Below are 19,303 nucleotides of genomic sequence, written 5' to 3' on the forward strand. Positions count from 1 at the left end.
TTTTGGCGTGGATCGGATAGAAAGCTGTTGATAAATCGTATGCTCGGCCCTTCCCGCGCTGTGTTCCGCTCATGGCTCGAAGTAGCTCTCCTCGGGGGTGATACCTTCACTCGTTCCCACGTACTCGAAACTGCTAAAGGAAATCATATTAATCAATGTAAAAAAAAAATTCAAACTTGAGAGTTGAATCTTGTGTTTGTCGGTGTGCATGTATTATCTAAATACGTAATGGATTATTTATATATGTGTATGTATAGGGTTAATTTATAGTTAGGTTTAATTTGTAGTTCTACCGAATATTGTAAGTATATATATTTCACTTTAATTTATTTTTAACCTGTAGGATTTGGCCAACTGGGAAAGGTGTGCGCTTTAGCATACCGGCAAAGGGTAAATTGCGATGGAAATTTAGTAATGCAAATACTGATTAATCAAAAAAACTACATATTTTATACGTGAGATTTGAGTGGTGCTATGTTTTCACAAGAACAAAGATACGGTTGTAAAATGAGGACAACACAGAATACACACCTGTACATACTTAAAGCTGTTGTCAGGTTTTTTGATTTTGTTTACATTTAAAGTCAACAGATTTGAACTCGACGAGTTTGAAATTTGCGAGAATAAAAAGTCAGCGATTAATTTGAAGGGTTTCCCATGATTAAACAGTACAGTAAATGTAGTTTATATTAATTGTCTGTTATAAGCTAGAAATATTATTATCTGTACTTACACGTTATTTGTTACTTATCTGTGATTTTATTTGATAGATGACATCGGTAATCAGTTAGACGTTAAATTATTTCATTTCATTTTCTCTTGAAGTAAATGTTCGTGTTTTACCGCACAGTACAGCAATGATTATATATCTGCTTGTTTAATTTTGTTTTAAATAAAATATTTTAATCATTTAAAAGTAATTATTATATTCGTAAATAATTGATAATATATAAAAATGGATATCGGAGAGTGTCTAAAAGAGTGGGATGATTTAGTAACTGACTACAAACGATTAGAGGTACAGTTAAAGCTATTTTTACAAGTAAATGTTTAAAATTTACCATTCAATTCTTTTTCGATTTAACATAACTTGACTGCTTTATAGTAACTGATTAAAATTGTTTTAATTAATAGGAATCAGAAAAAGTTACGGTCATACATAAGAATTAAAATAGTTTCAAAAATAAATTAAATATTATTCGTAGTAATGTATAATTTCTGTATTTTATAAATATGTTTGATAATAATTAATATAATATACTTGTAATGATTTTACATGTAAGTCATAAAATTACATTTCATGAACATTCGAAAATCTACTGTTTGTTTTTAAATATTTACAATTTTTTGTATTTATTATTACAATGTTACACTAAATTCCAATTTCGTTATGGATTCGTATTTATGCTTGCTTGTATTGTATATATATTGCGTCAAAATTACCTTGTTTTGAAAAAAAAACTAGTGATATATATATTATTTATTATATGAATACTAAATAGAAGCAATATAACCCTCAATTTACACTAAATAGAGATAATAGAACTTAAAATAGAAATAATAGAACTACATTTTATTAATATTTATATAGACATTTTGGGAATTAATATGTTTTGTTTCTTATGCCTGAGGTTTTACTGGAAGAAAATAATACTATGTATTGCTGTTTGACTGTAGAATATTTGATGAGAGGGTGGTACCTATCTAGCTTGCATGTCTGAAACCAAGTTTGATAATAATGTAATTGTTCTTGTTGTTATCAAAGTTTTGCGTACATTTATTTGAATAACTTGTAACTGTCATTTCAGGTTATAAATAAAGATTATACTACAAAATTAGAGGAGATTGGCGAACTACAAGCATCATGTTTAAAAGAACTCAACCATCAAAGATATCGCATGTCAATTATAACTGGCGCCCTAAAGAGGTCAGACATATTTGCATTATATTCTTGATCTTAATTTAATAAACATTTGATAAACATGTTTGCTAGAAACATAATACAGTTATTTATATTTTAATTCAAATATGTTTACTTAACATAGAAGCATTATGCTGTCTTATTCATTTTCGAAATTATGCCACTGGTACGGGAAGAATTACCTCAGACCTGAGAAGAAAAGTTGAAGAAACTCAGTGACTTCTTTTGTCAGAATTATATGCTTACAATCATAAATTATTTATATTTCCACACGTTAACAACACACTTATATTAATTAATTTATACAATAATTGTTATCTGTCTGCTTTCTCTGTGTTCATTGAATTTTTAATAATATATTATCAAATAATGTTTTTTAAATGCAAATTCTAGACTTAAATGGAAATATATAAACTATATATTAAATTATTCAAGTATTAATGATTTTTAAGTTATATTAATATTTATTTTTTTTAATTTTTAAACCTTCAATTTTTTTTAAAAGTCATGTGTAGAGTTATTGTTTCATATGTATATTCTTTAATTTTAGCCTTATGACAGATTTTTAACATAATTACAAGAAAATTAATTTGGTAATTAAGTGAACTGCAAAGATTAAGATTAAAATCACACCCATAATCAAATCAAATTAATAAATAAATCATATCTTTGTGATAAGATACAGTCAATTATGCTTTAAAGTCAAATAAGTGATAGGTCATAATATGATAGTGTTCCTTATCAATTTAGCGGACTAACTAAACACTACTAAGCTAATACATACAAATACTACTAATATGTAATTAAACAGCAAAATTATGCAATTTACTTTGGTACTTGTCTTATATTTCTAACACTTGAATATTAAAGTCCCATTGGCTTAGTTGTTTGAAATAATATTAAGTTAATATAAATAAAAAGAAATGTTGTGTGAGGAAATGAAGTAAAGTTATTGCCATACACATACACATATATACATATATACAAAGAATTACTAACACTTCAACTAAATGGTGTTTACACAGATTCATGCTTTGACCTTCTGCTTAGATCGCATGGTTGTCTTTGCTATATCTCTGCGTAAATTATTTTAATATTAGTAATAAAATATAATAAATTATTATTTATTAATTAATTCTATCAACGAAGAACCTTATAAATTTTTTATCAAAATTGTAATACATTTAATTTTTTACCGAAGCAAATTACCAAATAATCAAAGTACCTAGACTGTAATTATCAATTTGTACCTTGCCCTTTGATATAATTTCGATTAATCAAAAAGATACGCGCTCTTCGCGTTCCGATTCGACTATAGAGGGTCCAAACCGGATATTAGCACCGGAATAAGTGGAATGCACTTTTGTTGACGAAGCAGAATAGGGTCTTTCGTAATTACAGAACCGACGATCGATTTGAGTAAATGTTAGCGTTACAAGTTATTGTGTAAATAATCTCGAGTTCATAATCCAAAGTAGAATCATACTCATTGTATGTACGCCATATTTATGCCATTTAATTTACTACGATGACATATTAATACTCAATAATTTGATGATATTCTTCTGATCGATTTCAGTAAAACATTGGGTTGCGCCTAAAATTTATTTAAAAAAATTGATGCAAACAGTGCCTTGATATACGGACTTGTTAGCGATATGCAAGTCGCGGTCAAGTACTTGAACCAATGGGTGTGTTTGTAGTCATTCGTAGTACAAGGTTAACTTAAGTACGTGGGAAAAATAAAGTTTATCGAATTGAAATGAGTATTGTTTAAAATATATATTATGTACGTGAATTATTCAGAATATATAATATACTCCATACATAATAAATACAACCTCTAACATCGTGGGATCTGATCCCTATGATGATATCATATATATGTTATATACAAAACAGTCTAGGACCACCTTCATTAAAGTATTATATAGTCATATATAAGTAAAAAACGAGAGGCTTAGTTATAAAAAAGATTAATTCATAAATAACATAGAATAAATAAGTAACTTCACCCAACTTAAAACTGGGTACAAAATATAAAATTGTTGTTTTTTAAGAAAATCCTCTGTTGCAATTGTTGACTTAGAGTAGTAGTCAGATACGAGAGATATTTGTCGATTGCGTATTTCGAAATGTTATTCCATCTTTTTAAAGCATAGGAACATGTATTCTTTCTAGAAAGGACAATGATTATGCGAACGTTTTTTATAAGCTCTTCCTATAGATTTTCCAGTATTTAACAAACCTTTTTTTCTCTTTTTGTTGAATAACTCCGTTCGAAAATGAATCTTTGACAATTAAGTTATCTTAAACCAAGCTATGTAAAGTTATTTTGGTTTGCAGTATTAGTTGTTTATACTGCTTCAATTTTACGATCCAACGCCCCTTGCGTGGGATTCGAATTTCAGTGCTTATTTTGTTTAATTATATCATTATTTCCCAATTACGACTTTTGATTACCTTTAGGTTACAATTGCTGGTGAACAACTTCATAAAAACCCCAATTATTAAAAAGTTAACTTTTCCACCTAGCTGTTGCTCGGCGCTCATTGGTGAGTTAAAATAATGGGCCCACGTTTACAGTAACTTGACTTAAAACATATAAAATGACTGATTAAATATACGTTTGATGATCAACTTGGTGGCAAGGCATTAGTTAAGGTACCATCCTCACCACATACTCTACCACTAAACACCACTACTCAGTATTGTTGTGTTTCGGTTTATCGCTACGTAATCTTGTATATTTCTACATTTTCCTCCACAGATATCCTTGTTTCTTGATGAAAGAATCTTAGCCGTTAGTTTAAGTTTCTGATCCTTACGAATAGTTATTGCAGATACTTTTATTTGACAAAAAGTCTATAGCGTTACCAGCGCCGCTTGCAATCAGTGTTTTGTCGATTTCCCCTTTCTCCCCAACAATATTTAAGAGACCTTGTTGACCTCATCTATGGTCCAAGACTTCACCTATCATCCAACGCTTTGCACCCAGGATTTCTACACCCCTATATGACGAACTGTACTACACCTTGATTTAAGATGGACTATTGTTACGCAAATTACAAAATTAACTAATTTTATTATTTCTAGGATGGAAAAGAAGGGTGTGACAAAGGATGAGCGTCAGGCAAATTTAGAAAAGGAAATCATGAAGAGGAAAGCTATGCTGCACGAAATTGAAGCGACTCTACCCAAACAAAACAGCCTGTATCTAAGAATTATTCTTGGTAACGTAAACGTGTCGATTCTCAACAAAAACGACAAGTAAGAAATGACCTTTTAACATTAACGGTCTTACCTATATAGTATGTAGTTAATGGGGTGAATAGTTAAATAATACTCTGTCTTCTTCTTTTGAATATAAAATCATGATGAAAGAAAGAGAGGAATCAATGTTGAACTGCATTTTATTGGGTATTTAGTTGATGTACGTTTAAATAGTTTTTTTTTTATACTAACTTAGCAATTTTATTTTTTTTCAGATTTAAATATAAAGATGAATACGAAAAATTTAAATTGATACTGAGTGCAATAGCATTCGTTCTTGCTGTTGGTAATCTGTGGATAAACTTTAGGTATTGGTTTTTACGTTCTACGTTGCTTTATTTCTATTTAAACATTTACTATTTCAATATCATAGTTATAATATGAATTAAAATAAGTTTTGGCAATTTTTTTTCGCAATTACGATTTTAGTGTAGAAAATGTTATGATAACTTAGTTTGATAGCATAAAATTATAAATTAAAAAAAAAGTTAATAAGTAAACAATTGAAACCTTTTCAGGCCATTACAATTGATACTGATATTTCTACTAGTCTGGTACTATTGCACACTGACGATTCGTGAGAGCATACTAAAGGTCAACGGCTCCAGGATAAAGGGCTGGTGGAGGTTACATCACTTTATTTCCACCGTAGTAGCCGGAATACTGCTCATTTGGCCACAGAATGAACCCTGGAATGAGTTTCGACACACATTTATGTGGTTTATTGCTTATATAAGTATGTACAAAGTATATATATTCTAGAATTACAATTATTCTTTCATAAGTGAATACATGGTATGAATAAAATATTTCAGGTGTAGTGCAATACATGCAATTTAGATACCAAAGTGGAGTTCTATACAGGCTGAAGGCACTGGGTGCGAGACATAATATGGATATTACCATAGAAGGTTTCCACTCATGGATGTGGCGTGGACTCTCCTATCTTCTACCATTCTTATTCGGGGGCTATGTGTTCCAGCTATACATTGCGTACACGCTCTACCACATAAGCTATCACCCAGAAGCTACATGGCAGGTATGTGAACTTTATTAATGAATTCGTTGTTTTTTAAGAATTTTAAGGATATTATTGTTATTGCATAATTTAAACGCCCTAATGTTCTGTTCTTTTTAATTTGAAGGGTGATCCTATTATAAATTAAATAATAGTAATTGTATCAAATGTTTTATAATATATACATGATGTTTCCTATGAAAACCAAAAAAACAGGTACCAGCATTAAGTATGTCGTTTCTGCTTATCGGCATCGGAAACTCGGCGACCACGCTCATAGTGATACCGCAGAAACTGAACGAGCAGGTACCGGCCTGAGGAGCGACCGACGCACGTATACGCACGAATCTGTAGTCTAGTGTTTACAATTTTCCTTGACCTTGAACGATTTATACTTTAATCGGACACTTGGAGAATGTCAATATATATTTTTTAAACTTTGCAAAGTCATTTTATTTTATTTACCGAGATTCTAAAGTAATCATAAAATGGATTATTTCAAGGTGGAAAATTACTTATTGCAAAAACGTCGCTGAGTTTTTATTACATATTTATTGTTTTATATCGATTTTTCAAAAGTTATCATACAAGTGAATGACTTGTTGCAAATACGTCGCCTTAATCGTACAAAATGGATTAAAGTATTTCGTACAAGGATCTCACGGTTAAAGTTTTTATTTTTAGAATTATCTGCCATTTTATTAAGGACAATCATCTTTGAGTGATATTTTATTGTTTGGTCGTCTTATCGGTTACGTTTTAAGCTTAAACAATTATTTGCATGTTGTTCATTAGTTCATATCAACCTGCTATATCCGGTTATTATTAACTTATAACATTAACCTTATTAAAATGGCAGCTGTAACAAATTGTAATGCATTTTTCTAGTTTGCATTTGTTTTTTTTTTCGATTTTTACATCAATATCATAATTACAATTTTTATATTAACACACAATGACTAGCGCAGTATAGTCAACGCAGCTGCAAAAATAGCAACTTACGTTGGCTACACGGTACAAGTAATTTAATTGTTTTAATGCAGTAAATTAGAGAAAAATTAAAATATTTTTGATTAAATATTACACAATGCAACGAATTGGTGTAACATTTTAGTGGCCCCGAGCATGATGTTGACAGTGCTTAGATGCATATTGCAAACTATATAATACAAAGTTATCCTTGACTGTGTAACCGAGCCTATTAGTATATTAAGTTGAATTTTATTTAATTACATACTGCATATTATTTACCATTTTTAAGCAAATTTTGTGATATCACAAGTTTGTGATTCTCTTAGTGTGTAAACATAATTGTATTTTTTATCTTGTAACATGCTTTCGAATACTGGTTAAATTTTCGCTTTTTGATTTTATACTCTGCTAAATTAATATTTCTACTAATATTAATCTGTAGTGTTTGATACAAAGTCATATGATACATAGTTCCAATGGTTGGAATTAATTTATTTAATATTGTTAATCCTTATTATTCTGGGTCCAAAAAATGTTATTTTTTTCCTCATGGGTTGTTAATTTAATGCATTTACATTTAGACATCTTATTTTGCAGATTATAAATAATTTGCAAAATATATATTCTAAGTAATTTTTTATTTAAATAATTTCTAGTCGTCATATCCGAATCTGATGATTGGTGTGTTCTGCTAAATTGATGTTTAAAAAAAATAAATCAGGATAACAAGTTTTACTACTATGCTTTCCTGCCATTCGGGTTTCATGAAATCTTTGTCGTAATCGTATCTTGGGTTCTAAACAAAAATGTATTTTTTTTTTTGTAAAATCACCATATTTCTTAATGATTTAATGTAATTGTTATTATGTTTGTATTTAATACTTCTGTGCTCTCATATTGTTTGAGTTAGTAACGTATTTTAATATATTATATTTTGTTTTAAGTTTAATCTGCACAAAAAAATCGAATAATTTAAACGGAACCAATTGATGAAAAATGTTTTTCATAGACTTATCACTATACAATTATTTTAGAGATATGTGCTCAAGAATACTATTATAAAAATATATTTATTAATAATATATTTCTGCTTATTTCATTTGACATATATATATTAATGTATTTTGCTTATTTTGTTAAAATGATTGCTAAAGCATGCTTAAAGTGCAGTTGGCTTTCACAAAAGTATGTTTATTTATAAAGAAATAAATAGGGTTTGGTCAATTCAAACGGCATTTGTAATAAATGTAAGTTTTCGTTAGGGTAATACATATTTTTAAATGTATGTGAACTGTTATTACTAGAACTAGTCATAATACTTTTTTTTTTACATAAAATTATAAACTTTCACAGACATTGTAAAGTTTTAACAGTGTACAGGTAATATAAAACATGGCAACATTATGAAATTCGAAACCTTTGTTTAACGTTTTAAACTATTTTCGAGATCTGTAAATTAATATTATGTGGTACTTAAAATACCTACTTTGTACATTTAACTCATTAATTGTGTATATAAAGGGGCTGTATTTTTTGTTATTTATTTATGCTGTGCTGAGTAATAAAATAGATTTTTAGTTGCAATGTTTTTGTTTATTTAATTATTTAGATTTGCGATGTTTGACAGGTGACTTACCTGGCGGCTTTGTTCCTTATTTTGCACTGCTGCAACATGTTCACAATACTACGACTGTTGCGCAAGAAAATGCTTGGGCGGTCGAAACTGCGCTACAAATTACGTGCAATCGCGTACCGTCTGTCCAATGAGATCGCAGTTTTGGTACGTGCCCGTTATATTCCAGTTACACGATTGAATCATTATCATTACAAGCAAAGGGGAAATACGGGCTTCGTGTGTGAAAAAAATATAAATTTCAAATTTGTTTCTTTATTTTATTTTCTTATTGTTTTTAATAAGTGTATAAAACTTAAACAAATAATAAACATTTTTTTTCAACATTATTTCACATAGAATCTGTCTTCTAAGTTATTTTTGTACTTAAGCTAAGGTTGACTGAATGCAGTGTTTTGTTAAAGGGCGTAAAGGTATATCCAAAACTCAGTATTAAAAATGGATGCTTTATAGATTTTGTTTTGTATTGCGTTAATGTGTCGTTACATTTTTAAATTTGCTTTCCTTATAATATTAGTATAGCTCATAAGTAAACTATATTTACTCAGCTCCATGCTAAATCAGTATAGTTTACTTTGGATGTATGTACATATATTAGGATGTCGAATATTGAAAATATTCGACATCCTAATATATGTACAAATCTTTTTTATTCCTAATATATGTACAATTCTTGGTTCTTTAAATAGCATTCACTCACATCATTCACCATTCATTTCCTTCTTGAATACTCAACTTATTATTTGTTTTTTATTTTACCTCATAGCCTCACACATCATTCATATAAATAGCCTCATCCAATGGCAGGAGTAAAGATAGTTAAACAACTTGGGACTTTGAATTCACATAAAATCATTGATCGTGTTTTAAGCGAAGTATTCAATTATGCTGGCAGCCTCGATAGCGAAGTTTTTATCGTAACTTTGGAAGTAAAATTGCAGTGGAAATATGTTGTTAAGTAGAATAGTGTATTACATTTAATTAATTTTTCTTTGTGGTGCATAATGTGGAATATGTAAATCTAAGATGTTTTTATTTCTAATCCTGTCATTGGAATATTCCAGGAAGGCATATTCAATTACTGCGGATAACATTCCATTAATATGTATTAGGATTTGGTCATCCGCAAATAAATAAAAATATAATTTTCTCACCATAAATATTTTTAAATTCTTCGTAGTAAAAATTTACAATGAATAGAAAATTATATTTAATTCAATCACAATAAATAGACGTAGATTTTAAAAAGATTCTATAAATTACTATCGATAATAATTATCAGGCATTCCACTCAGCATGGGTATTTTACATATACGGCCTGTACGATATACCTTCTGTAATATCTTGCAAGGCGGACTCGGAATCTCAAAACTTATCAAAGCATAGAGTGCTGTAAGTTATTGCCAAACTTTTTGAAGACTACCTCTGGCAAATAAAAACGCGTAACAAGCTGCTACATATTATGCTTATGTCCGATAGTGTTATTTAGCATAAATAAAGGAGATTTTGATTTTTAGCGGGACCCTTCCCCGTATTACAGAAGGTCTATATTATGAGCATGTTCTTTATAATTATTGCATTCTGTGTACCGTTTTGTGTTATAGCTACTTTTTGTATAGCATTTTAACCGCTTTTAAATCATCGTATCTTTAGCATTTTACCAAACAGGAGAACTAATAAGTTTCAGTGAACATGTGTATTATAACAAAATACTGAAATACAGATACGAACGATTTAAAAGTCATTTGTTTGGATGTTTTTACTAATTGTTTGTACATTTGTTTAATACTAATTGTAAGTCTCATTTAATTTATATGGTTACAGGATCAAAAGTGGAGGCAAAATAAAGTGGATACAAAAAGTACTTAGTCGGTGATGGGTCAATATCTAAATGGAATTATTTATCAATACCTTTATATCTGATTATTTAAACAATATATTTTCATATAACAAAGTATTTGGACTGTGGGTATTAATGTTATTTCTCGATGTAAATATAGTTTATTATATTAAACAATAATAACTTCAATTCTTATTATTGCCCGTTTAATAAATCAAGTATTTTCCTTCCTTTCACACTTGCAAAATAATGAAAAACACGTATATTTATGTACAAAGTCATTAAATTATATGATAAATAATAATAATAATTAAGGAACAGTCATTTCAAATGAACTAATTTTTAACAACACTTCGAAACTTGCTTTATATGTATGTATTATACATTTTATTCTTATTTATATACACCTTATTCTAAATTAACACATTTTTCAATTACTGATGTAATAAACATTTCAAATTAAAAGCAATGAATAGAAAAGTGATTTAAATATATTATTTGTGGCAGAACTTTTTGAAAAGATCTTGATCTTTTAAAAAAAGCATATAAATAAAAGAAAGTACGAACTACTTTTGCTTGCGTCAAAGTTTATGTTGCTAAATATGATGTTAATCTGTCAAATGAGTCTGCGTTTTAATAAAAACTGAAACTAAGAAAAAAAAAGATAACTCTGGTAATTTTAAATTTATAAAACCTCTCAACAAAAATTCATGATACTTCTTTTTCGAAAGTCTGATTTTATTGACTTTATAACATTTTAGCAATTATAATAGGATAAGTCATTATTATCCTAACTATCCCAATCATCATTTCTCATTCGCTTCATCGTCACTTTCACTGAACGAATTAGGTTGTTCGTTGCAATCATCAATACGTGGCTTTTTAATTAAAAGTCCTTGTTTCTGTAACTTTTCGAGAGCGTCTAATGTATTCTTTTGAGCAGTATTAATTTCATATTTTTCTTCTAGTTGTGAAGCTTGTTTTGAATTTGTTTTCACTATCTTTAGTCCAGAGACATTACTTAATCTGCTAAGTTGTTGTTGAGAATTTGTACTGACTTCTGATCGCGTTTGAGTGGCTGTTATTAAGCCTTTGCCTTTTACAGTCTTAGTAACACTGGAGAAGTCAGAGCGACTCTGAGAAGCCGAACTGAATTGCATTGCATTATCATCATCATAGTCTGCCATATCTGGTATATTACCAAGGGAATCTTTAGGTTTCTTAAAACAACTAAAGTGTCCAGTTGCTTCATCTGAAGGTCTCTTTATTGCTTGGTTTAGGGCATGAGGAGAAATTTTTAATTTTCCAATCGCCGGTTTTTGTGGACTACATTTAGGAGGAACGACTTTTCTCACGATAGGTGCACCAAGGCCAGTGGGCCGTGGTAAATTTAGAACGGGTCGGGCAGGTACAAGTTGATTTGATGGTCTGACGATAGTTGAATTTGAAGGTCTTATAATATTAGACGCATTTCTAATCTTAGTACCAACAGGGGGAGAAGCGTGTCTGACTGCAGTACCCTGTAATTCTTTGCCTGGCAGCTTATACATTATCTTCTGTGGTCTTATCATAGGCTTAGTATTGCATCGATTTTGCACAACTTCATTAGTGGATTGATTAACAGTTCTTATCGTCTTAGTAACAGTTGTTGTAATTTCTTCAATAACAGTTTGTGATTGAAACCTCTTTACTGTTTTTACAGTGTTTACTTGATTTGATGAAGTAGAAACTTTTTTATTAAATGAAGCTTGATTTGTTGAAGTGCTGGCTAATTGACTAGATTTATTAATAGGTAGCTCAGTTTGTAACAAGTTTGTTTTCAATTGCTTTGTAACTACTGGCTTATTCACATTAGGTTTATCTTCTGTGATTTCTTTCTGACATGATAAATTAACATCTCCCTCAGGATTCTGTTTCTTTGTGTTTAAAGATTTAATTGTGAGATCTTTATTTAAATTTTTAAAATTTTCAAAACTTGTGGTTTTATTTGAATTTGCCACGATATCTTCTTTTTTTAGAGTGTTACTTTTAATCTGGCTTTCAAAATCAGACAAATCGTCTTCCATGTCATCATTAATATCTTCATTTTCACTATTCGATACATTCGGCGACTCCACTATTGCATTATTTTGACTTTCACCCTCATTATCGCTGTTATCATTGTCGTACATTTCAGTAATTTTTACTTTATTTATGTTCGATTCCGAACCACTATCATTTACCTCGTCGTAGTCGTCGTCATTATCATACTCTCCAAAGTTTTTCAGTAATCCAGTTTTGTATGTATTTGGAGAAGAATTACGAGACTTAACACTTATATTTCCACCTAAAATCTTTAATTTGTTTTGAAGATTTATACTCTTTTGAATCTCTGGAGACTGTTTATTCATCCTTCTACTTTCGATTTTTATATTTTTGTTATCAATCTTTAGTTCATTTTGAAATACATTTTTTTGATTGGATTTAACGACAATGTTTTTGCCAAGATGTCTCAATGCGGTTAGTGGTAAATTTGAAGGCGTATTTTCGGTTGTGGTGTTGACTGCATCACTTTCGTTGCCCTCACTATCGGAGTCATCTATATTAAAAATCTCTATTTCGTCGTTTATACTACTTTTACCAGGATTTTTCGGCACTACATCCTGTACCTGGGTAATATTATTTTTGTCTTGTTTGATTGTAGAAATTGGACTAATACCTGTGGTAGCAGAAATAGGCTTAGCTGTAACGTTTGTCAAACGTTTTAAAATATCAAGATTAGATGCCTTTTTATGGCATTCTTCATTTTTTACCTCTTCTTCATCAGTTGTTTCATCATTTTTTGTATTTTTCTCTATACCGATAGGAGGGTTTCTGATTTTTAATTTTCTAATTTCAACAATATTCTGATTCAAAGCTTCAGGTTCATCAAGTTTATTGAATTCTGCATTTGATATATTTTCACAATTATCATTAAATTCATCACATTCGCTTTCGGCATCAGAATTGAAAGTCGGTAATAAAGGAGATTCATTTGCAGGTTTCAGTGTTATATTTCCACTAAGCGGTTTACTTAAAACAATCTTCTGTTCTATGTGTAAAGGTGTAGCAACAGATTCTTTATCATTATTTTTAATTTCCAAATCTTTATTTTCTTGATTAATCATTTCATTATTTTTGGAGCTAACATTTGTGGTTTTATCTTGAATTACCGGCTTGACTGTTATAAGATGACTTAAATGCTTCAAAGCATTTAAGGTTGTATTCGCAATATTGTTTTCCATTTCTTTTTTACTACTATCATTGTTATCAAAACTAGAAAATGTTTCTTTGACAGCTTTGTTATCTAAAACAAAGTCCGGGTTTGTATCATGTGAACTTTTTGAAAGTTGATTAGGGCTAGCTATATTAACATTTGAAATAATTTTGTTTTTCTCTTCCACAGTAGAAGGGGATATATTATCGGCAATATATGTACTTTTTTTTTCTGAAATAGCTTTTTTATCATTTTCAATTATATCACTGTTCTCTTCAACAACTTTAGTAACATCACTTTCAATAAGCAGATTAGAGTCATTTTTAATTGGATTTTGACTATCTTGTAAGTTATTGGATATTTCACCATTCACATCTACATCATTTTCAATGGGTGCATTATCTGTTTTTGTTAAATTTCCTATCTCTTCTTCTTTATGGTCCAAAGTAACATCTTTATCTATAGTACTATCAATAGGTTTGTCAACTGTATTTGTTGCAAGATTGGCAGTGATGTCCTTTTTTACATTTTGCGATACACTTTTTTTTACAATTTTTATTTGATTATTTCCTTGGTTCATTAGCTTAGACAATATTTCGTTAGGAGTGCTTATAGTGTTCGGTCTATTTCCTTCTTTATTAAAATTGTTCGAAAGAGAATTATTTCCAGATTTCGTCTTTACAACTATACCATGTTTTTTTAACTTAGCTAAATCTGCATTTACCATTTTAGGTTCGGGTTTGTTAGGTATTTTTTTACCTTTTACTTTTTTCAGAACAACTTGAGTCGGTACTTCCTCTATTCCTTGCACATTAAGGCCATCGCCGAAAACGTCTTTGTTCATGTTTAAGAATTCATCAAGTGTAATAGCAGCTTTTTTTGATTTCTTATGTTTTTTATGTTTCTTTGATTTCACCTTATCTGGGGCGTCATTATCTGCTGACTCCCCCATTACTAATTGAAGAAAACTATCCTGTAACAAAATCCTGTTTTAAATTATCAGAATTAAATACTGATTAGCATGATATAATAGAGGTGGTTCCAACTTACAATGCTCGCTGTATTCATTCCCTCATCTTCTTCTACTTCTTCCTCAACCTTCTCAATAATAGGCGATACTGTTTCAAGTGAAAATTCGGTCACTTTTTCTTTCCTAAAAAATTTTTACGTAAATAAGTAACATCATTCTAGGTTAAATAAAAATTTTATAATGATCATTAAAAGAATCATGATAAAATAATATTACATTAATATGAAGCATAGGATTATTTAAAAAAATTACATTTCATTTTGTTCACTATACATGTCATCAGTAGAGTGAAATGTAAGGTGTAATTCATAAGCATCTAGATGGTAGAAAATAGCTTCACAAAGAGGACATCTTAATATCTCAGTTGGGCTTTGATTCTCATCTCCATGATCATCGCCCATGTGTTTCTGCAAACATGTTAACTTACGTTATATATCCATCAGATAATCTGTGATTTGTCATTTTATAATTGAAGAAATAATTTTGCATTTTTATGCTTAAAATATATATATGAACTTACATGTAGGTTCACTTTGTTGTTATATTCTTCACCACAAAAAGCACAGTAATAAATTTGTATTGGTTCCTACAAACAAATACCATATAAGACAATATTATACATATAAAAATTTGTAGTGTGCCATGAAGACGACAAAATTGTTGTACAAAATCAATCCTTGCTAGGTTTCAAACTTGTGATTTCATTTCTAATCGAATTGCTACTTCTAAATTATGGAGCATATCAGCTCACCTGATTGATTATAACAGTAAAAAAGACAAAAAATCTTTACAATTTAATAAAATAAATTACTGGCTTTTAATGCATGCAATGTGCGCCTTATTACATTACACGGTACAAACATGAACTTGTGACAACTGGAACCCAACTAAATAGGTTTAATACTTTTGGAAAAGAACATTTCTTATACAAAAGGATCACAGAAAAAAAAATGTAATAGGTAAGTTCAAAAATAATGTTAAAGAATCTTTTTGTGCTTAACTATAAACTAAGAATTTTCTGGCCAGGGCATTTTAAGATATAATATACATATAATTTTTGTTAAGCTTATTTTAAACAAAAATTTATACATAGCCTATTCCAACCATAACAGTAGTAAAGACTAATTAGCAACATTTGACATTGAATTGATGCTATATCATTGGTCAAGAGTTAGAGGACTGTTCTATGATATTAATTATGGAGTCGCAAAGAAGTGCCTTTTAAAAAATTAAAGTAGTTGATTGGAATATTGTTTTATTATTAATATAGATATATTAATTGAGAATTGTTTTTAGTGCACAATGTAGCAGAGCTAAATCACATACAATACATAAATATAAGGTTTGTTTACCTTAATCTATTTATTTGATTAGGCTATAAAGGTATATCTGTTGAGTTGGAGTTGGGGTATTTCTGTACAATTGTATGGTAAATATTTGCCAATCAATAAACTGTTGCAATACTACAATATTGAATAACTCTGAATTTATAAAGGATATTAATTTAAATTTTAAATGAATGTTAAAGATACAAACAATATTAATTATTAAATTATTTGAGGTTTCTTGACTGAAAAATTACCAGTGGTAATTTTTTTTTTCTTCGCCATGTCATTTAAAAAAAAAAGCTGGTACAACTAAAAGCAACCATGAAAGAGTCACTAAAACTATTAGACACATGCCAAAACAGGTTGCTATTACCATCTTTATTGAAAGGAATCCCCTATTTGCGTAAATATTAAATGTATAGTTACAATAAGCAGCTTCAAGTTTTTCCAATAGCCATAGAGCATAAATCTATGATTAATTTATTACATTTACTATGTATTTCCTATAAAAAAAAAACTAGCACATGATATCAGTACCAGTCTTATTTTTTAATATTTTTTCAACATAGAAAAACACCAAATGATATATAAATAAAGCATACCTGATTGTAAGTTTTCACTTTCTTCGAATGTCCAAAAGCTGGTAGTTCAGTATCTTGTCGGTGAAAGAATTTATTGTGGTAAAGCATAGCCGATGGCACATGAAATGTAACTTCACAACAGTCACAATGAAAATCATTCGTATCAGTTGCTTCAGAGGATTCATGATTGGTTTGTAGGTGTTTATTATATAAATGCTGTAATTAGAAATAATTATTAATTAACAAAATATGTTGCTATTTATACAGAATTTCACTTCAAATTAAACGAAGTATATTAAAAGACAGGGCAGTGAGTAATTAATATACAGAAAACCTTAATTAATAAGTTATAGTATGAATTACACATCACCTTCATTGTGAATAATTTTCCACAAAACGGACAGAAATATTTAGCATCATGATCTGGATGAGCTTTGTGTTTATGAGTTATAGCTTTCGATATTGTTGGAAATACTTCTTCACACACATCACAGCCAACCAATTCATTTTCTTCGGAAGTTTTCTCGGTTTTGGGCATTTCATTCTGTTGTCGGCTTTTATATTTTGTGTAGGTATTAAATTTTGGATCGCCGTGTTTTCTTAAATTGTTAGATAAATGTAAAATTTGTAACACAAATAATACTAGGTATACCTTTGATAAACACGATTATATTATTGTTGATATTTACCTAAAATGAACTAACAAATCGGCTTTATCTCCAAAAACTTCTTTACAGAAAACACAGTCGAACTTAGTTTCTGTTGTCATTATGAAAATACTGCTTATTTATTGTAAATTCAACTTATAAACTAAGCAATTACTTATTTTAACATTTAATTCTAAGATTTGTCCATTTCTTTTTTTATGATTTTCCTATGTTTTAATGTTAATTTAGCACTTAATTAAGTAAATGCTAGTAAAACGTAATTTATCTAGAAATAAAACATTTAAACATTATGATCGCAAAACACAAATTCCAGATCCAAGCCATATTGCCATTTCAAATGTTGCCATTACGAAATACTCCGAATAGACGCACTGAATCTATTCTCTTTGTTATTCGACACATTTCGACTAAAATACTAAAGAGTATAATTTACTATGAGATTTCAAAATTATTGGGTTGATACAATTAACTGTGAAATTTATCAATTTCCGTTTACTTTTTACTTTTTTCATTACGTCGGCAAATATCTAGAAAACGTAAACTTTTAAATAAAATCTCATAGATACTTTTAGCATAAATAATGATTGGCTATGTCAGCTTTAAAATTTAAATACATTAAACTTGGCTTGATATAATTTGTATTAGTTGAGTTTATGTGTATGCATGATTTTTTCTGTCAACTGTTACACGTTAGCGTCTTGTTCATTCGTTATTAGCCTTTTGTTATATATGGATGTATATAAATAATTATTACCGAAGTCAGCCGACAAAATGAATTTCACCAGCACTTATCAATATGAGAAACTAAAAATACGATTTCATGCTTAATTAGTTTAAAATAACCAATTACCACTAAGACATATTTCTGTTATTTCTAAAGATAACATCAATAAATCAGTTTAGCTGTTGTGACTTCTATAAATAACAAACATACATTCTATTACATATTCTACATCAATAAACTGATGTTGAGGTAATTAGATTAGTAATATATTAATATATACCATTTTGATGAAAAAATATTGTCAAAACTTAGACCAATTATTTCAATGTTTAATATTCTCATAGATCTATATTCAACTAATATTAAAAAACCATAACTAAAATTCTAGATAAAAGTCTAGATAAGCAAGTTAATATTTAAAAAAATAGTATGAAATTAAATTAAAGATTTTGTTTTATTTTAACCGTGTCTTGTGGTATTAGGCTATTTCAGTGAATTTCTGTAATTGGTAATATATATAAAATATATCTTTATTACATTCCAGTCGTAACTCGACAACTTAATTGTGAACTCATTCGCAATACAACTACTATATAATTATGTATTAGTTCATATATAAATTATAAATAAAATATTCAAATGAGACTTGAATTTTCTAGCGCGTTCAGCCATGCAAACTATTCAGCTTTGTAATATAAATGTAACTTTTTTGATAGGTGCCGACCTATGGCCAGTCAAATGAGCTACTGAGGTCATCACTGGCCGTAGACATGGGCGCTGTAATTTTTTTATAACTATTGTTTACATCGCCAATGTGCCACCAACCTTGGGAAATGAGATGTTATGTCCCTCGTGCATGAAGTTATAATGGCTTACTCGCCCTTCAACCTGAAACTAGAATATATGATGACTGTGTGGTACGTACTCAGACAGGCTTGAACAAAGCCCTACCACCAAGTGTTAACTGAAATTGATCAAAAATACTCTTTATGTGGCCTTAAAAAATTAGTGAACTGTAAGCTAATTTTTTACTAATTTGAATGTAGTTGACATATGTTGATGGCTACGGGTATATACAAA

At 29.3% G+C, this 19,303-nt stretch overlaps 2 protein-coding genes across 4 annotated transcripts; one reads left to right on the forward strand and one right to left on the reverse strand.

Annotated features, from left to right (window-relative positions):
- The first annotated feature begins 786 nt into the window (after nt 1-786).
- Nucleotides 787-10,812, forward strand: LOC125068207 (transmembrane protein 120 homolog). 2 transcript variants are annotated; one of them, XM_047677267.1, is made up of 9 exons: nt 787-1,018; nt 1,809-1,927; nt 5,018-5,191; nt 5,410-5,502; nt 5,713-5,930; nt 6,010-6,233; nt 6,429-6,518; nt 8,812-8,964; nt 10,642-10,812. In XM_047677267.1, exons 1-9 carry the CDS (start codon nt 956-958, stop codon nt 10,684-10,686), a joined length of 1,179 nt encoding a protein of 392 aa, XP_047533223.1. In that variant the 5' UTR covers nt 787-955; the 3' UTR covers nt 10,687-10,812. The 2 variants fall into 2 exon arrangements, with proteins under 2 accessions (XP_047533223.1, XP_047533222.1); XM_047677266.1 differs by lacking the exon at nt 6,429-6,518 and having other exon boundaries at nt 789-1,018.
- LOC125068205 (MATH and LRR domain-containing protein PFE0570w-like) lies at nt 10,641-17,818 on the reverse strand. Of its 2 annotated transcripts, XM_047677263.1 has the most exons (7): nt 17,521-17,818; nt 17,202-17,430; nt 16,853-17,047; nt 15,443-15,508; nt 15,175-15,329; nt 14,943-15,045; nt 10,641-14,865 (listed from the first exon to the last, which is right to left on the reverse strand). In XM_047677263.1, the coding sequence occupies exons 1-7, from the start codon at nt 17,598-17,600 to the stop codon at nt 11,464-11,466; spliced, it is 4,230 nt and encodes a 1,409-aa protein (XP_047533219.1). In that variant the 5' UTR covers nt 17,601-17,818; the 3' UTR covers nt 10,641-11,463. The 2 variants fall into 2 exon arrangements, with proteins under 2 accessions (XP_047533219.1, XP_047533220.1); XM_047677264.1 differs by lacking the exons at nt 15,175-15,329; nt 16,853-17,047; nt 17,202-17,430; nt 17,521-17,818 and having other exon boundaries at nt 15,443-15,492.
- Nucleotides 17,819-19,303: the final 1,485 nt, after the last annotated feature.

The sequence above is a fragment of the Vanessa atalanta genome, chromosome 13 (genome assembly GCF_905147765.1).
Source record: "Vanessa atalanta chromosome 13, ilVanAtal1.2, whole genome shotgun sequence".
Lineage (NCBI taxonomy): Eukaryota > Metazoa > Arthropoda > Insecta > Lepidoptera > Nymphalidae > Vanessa > Vanessa atalanta.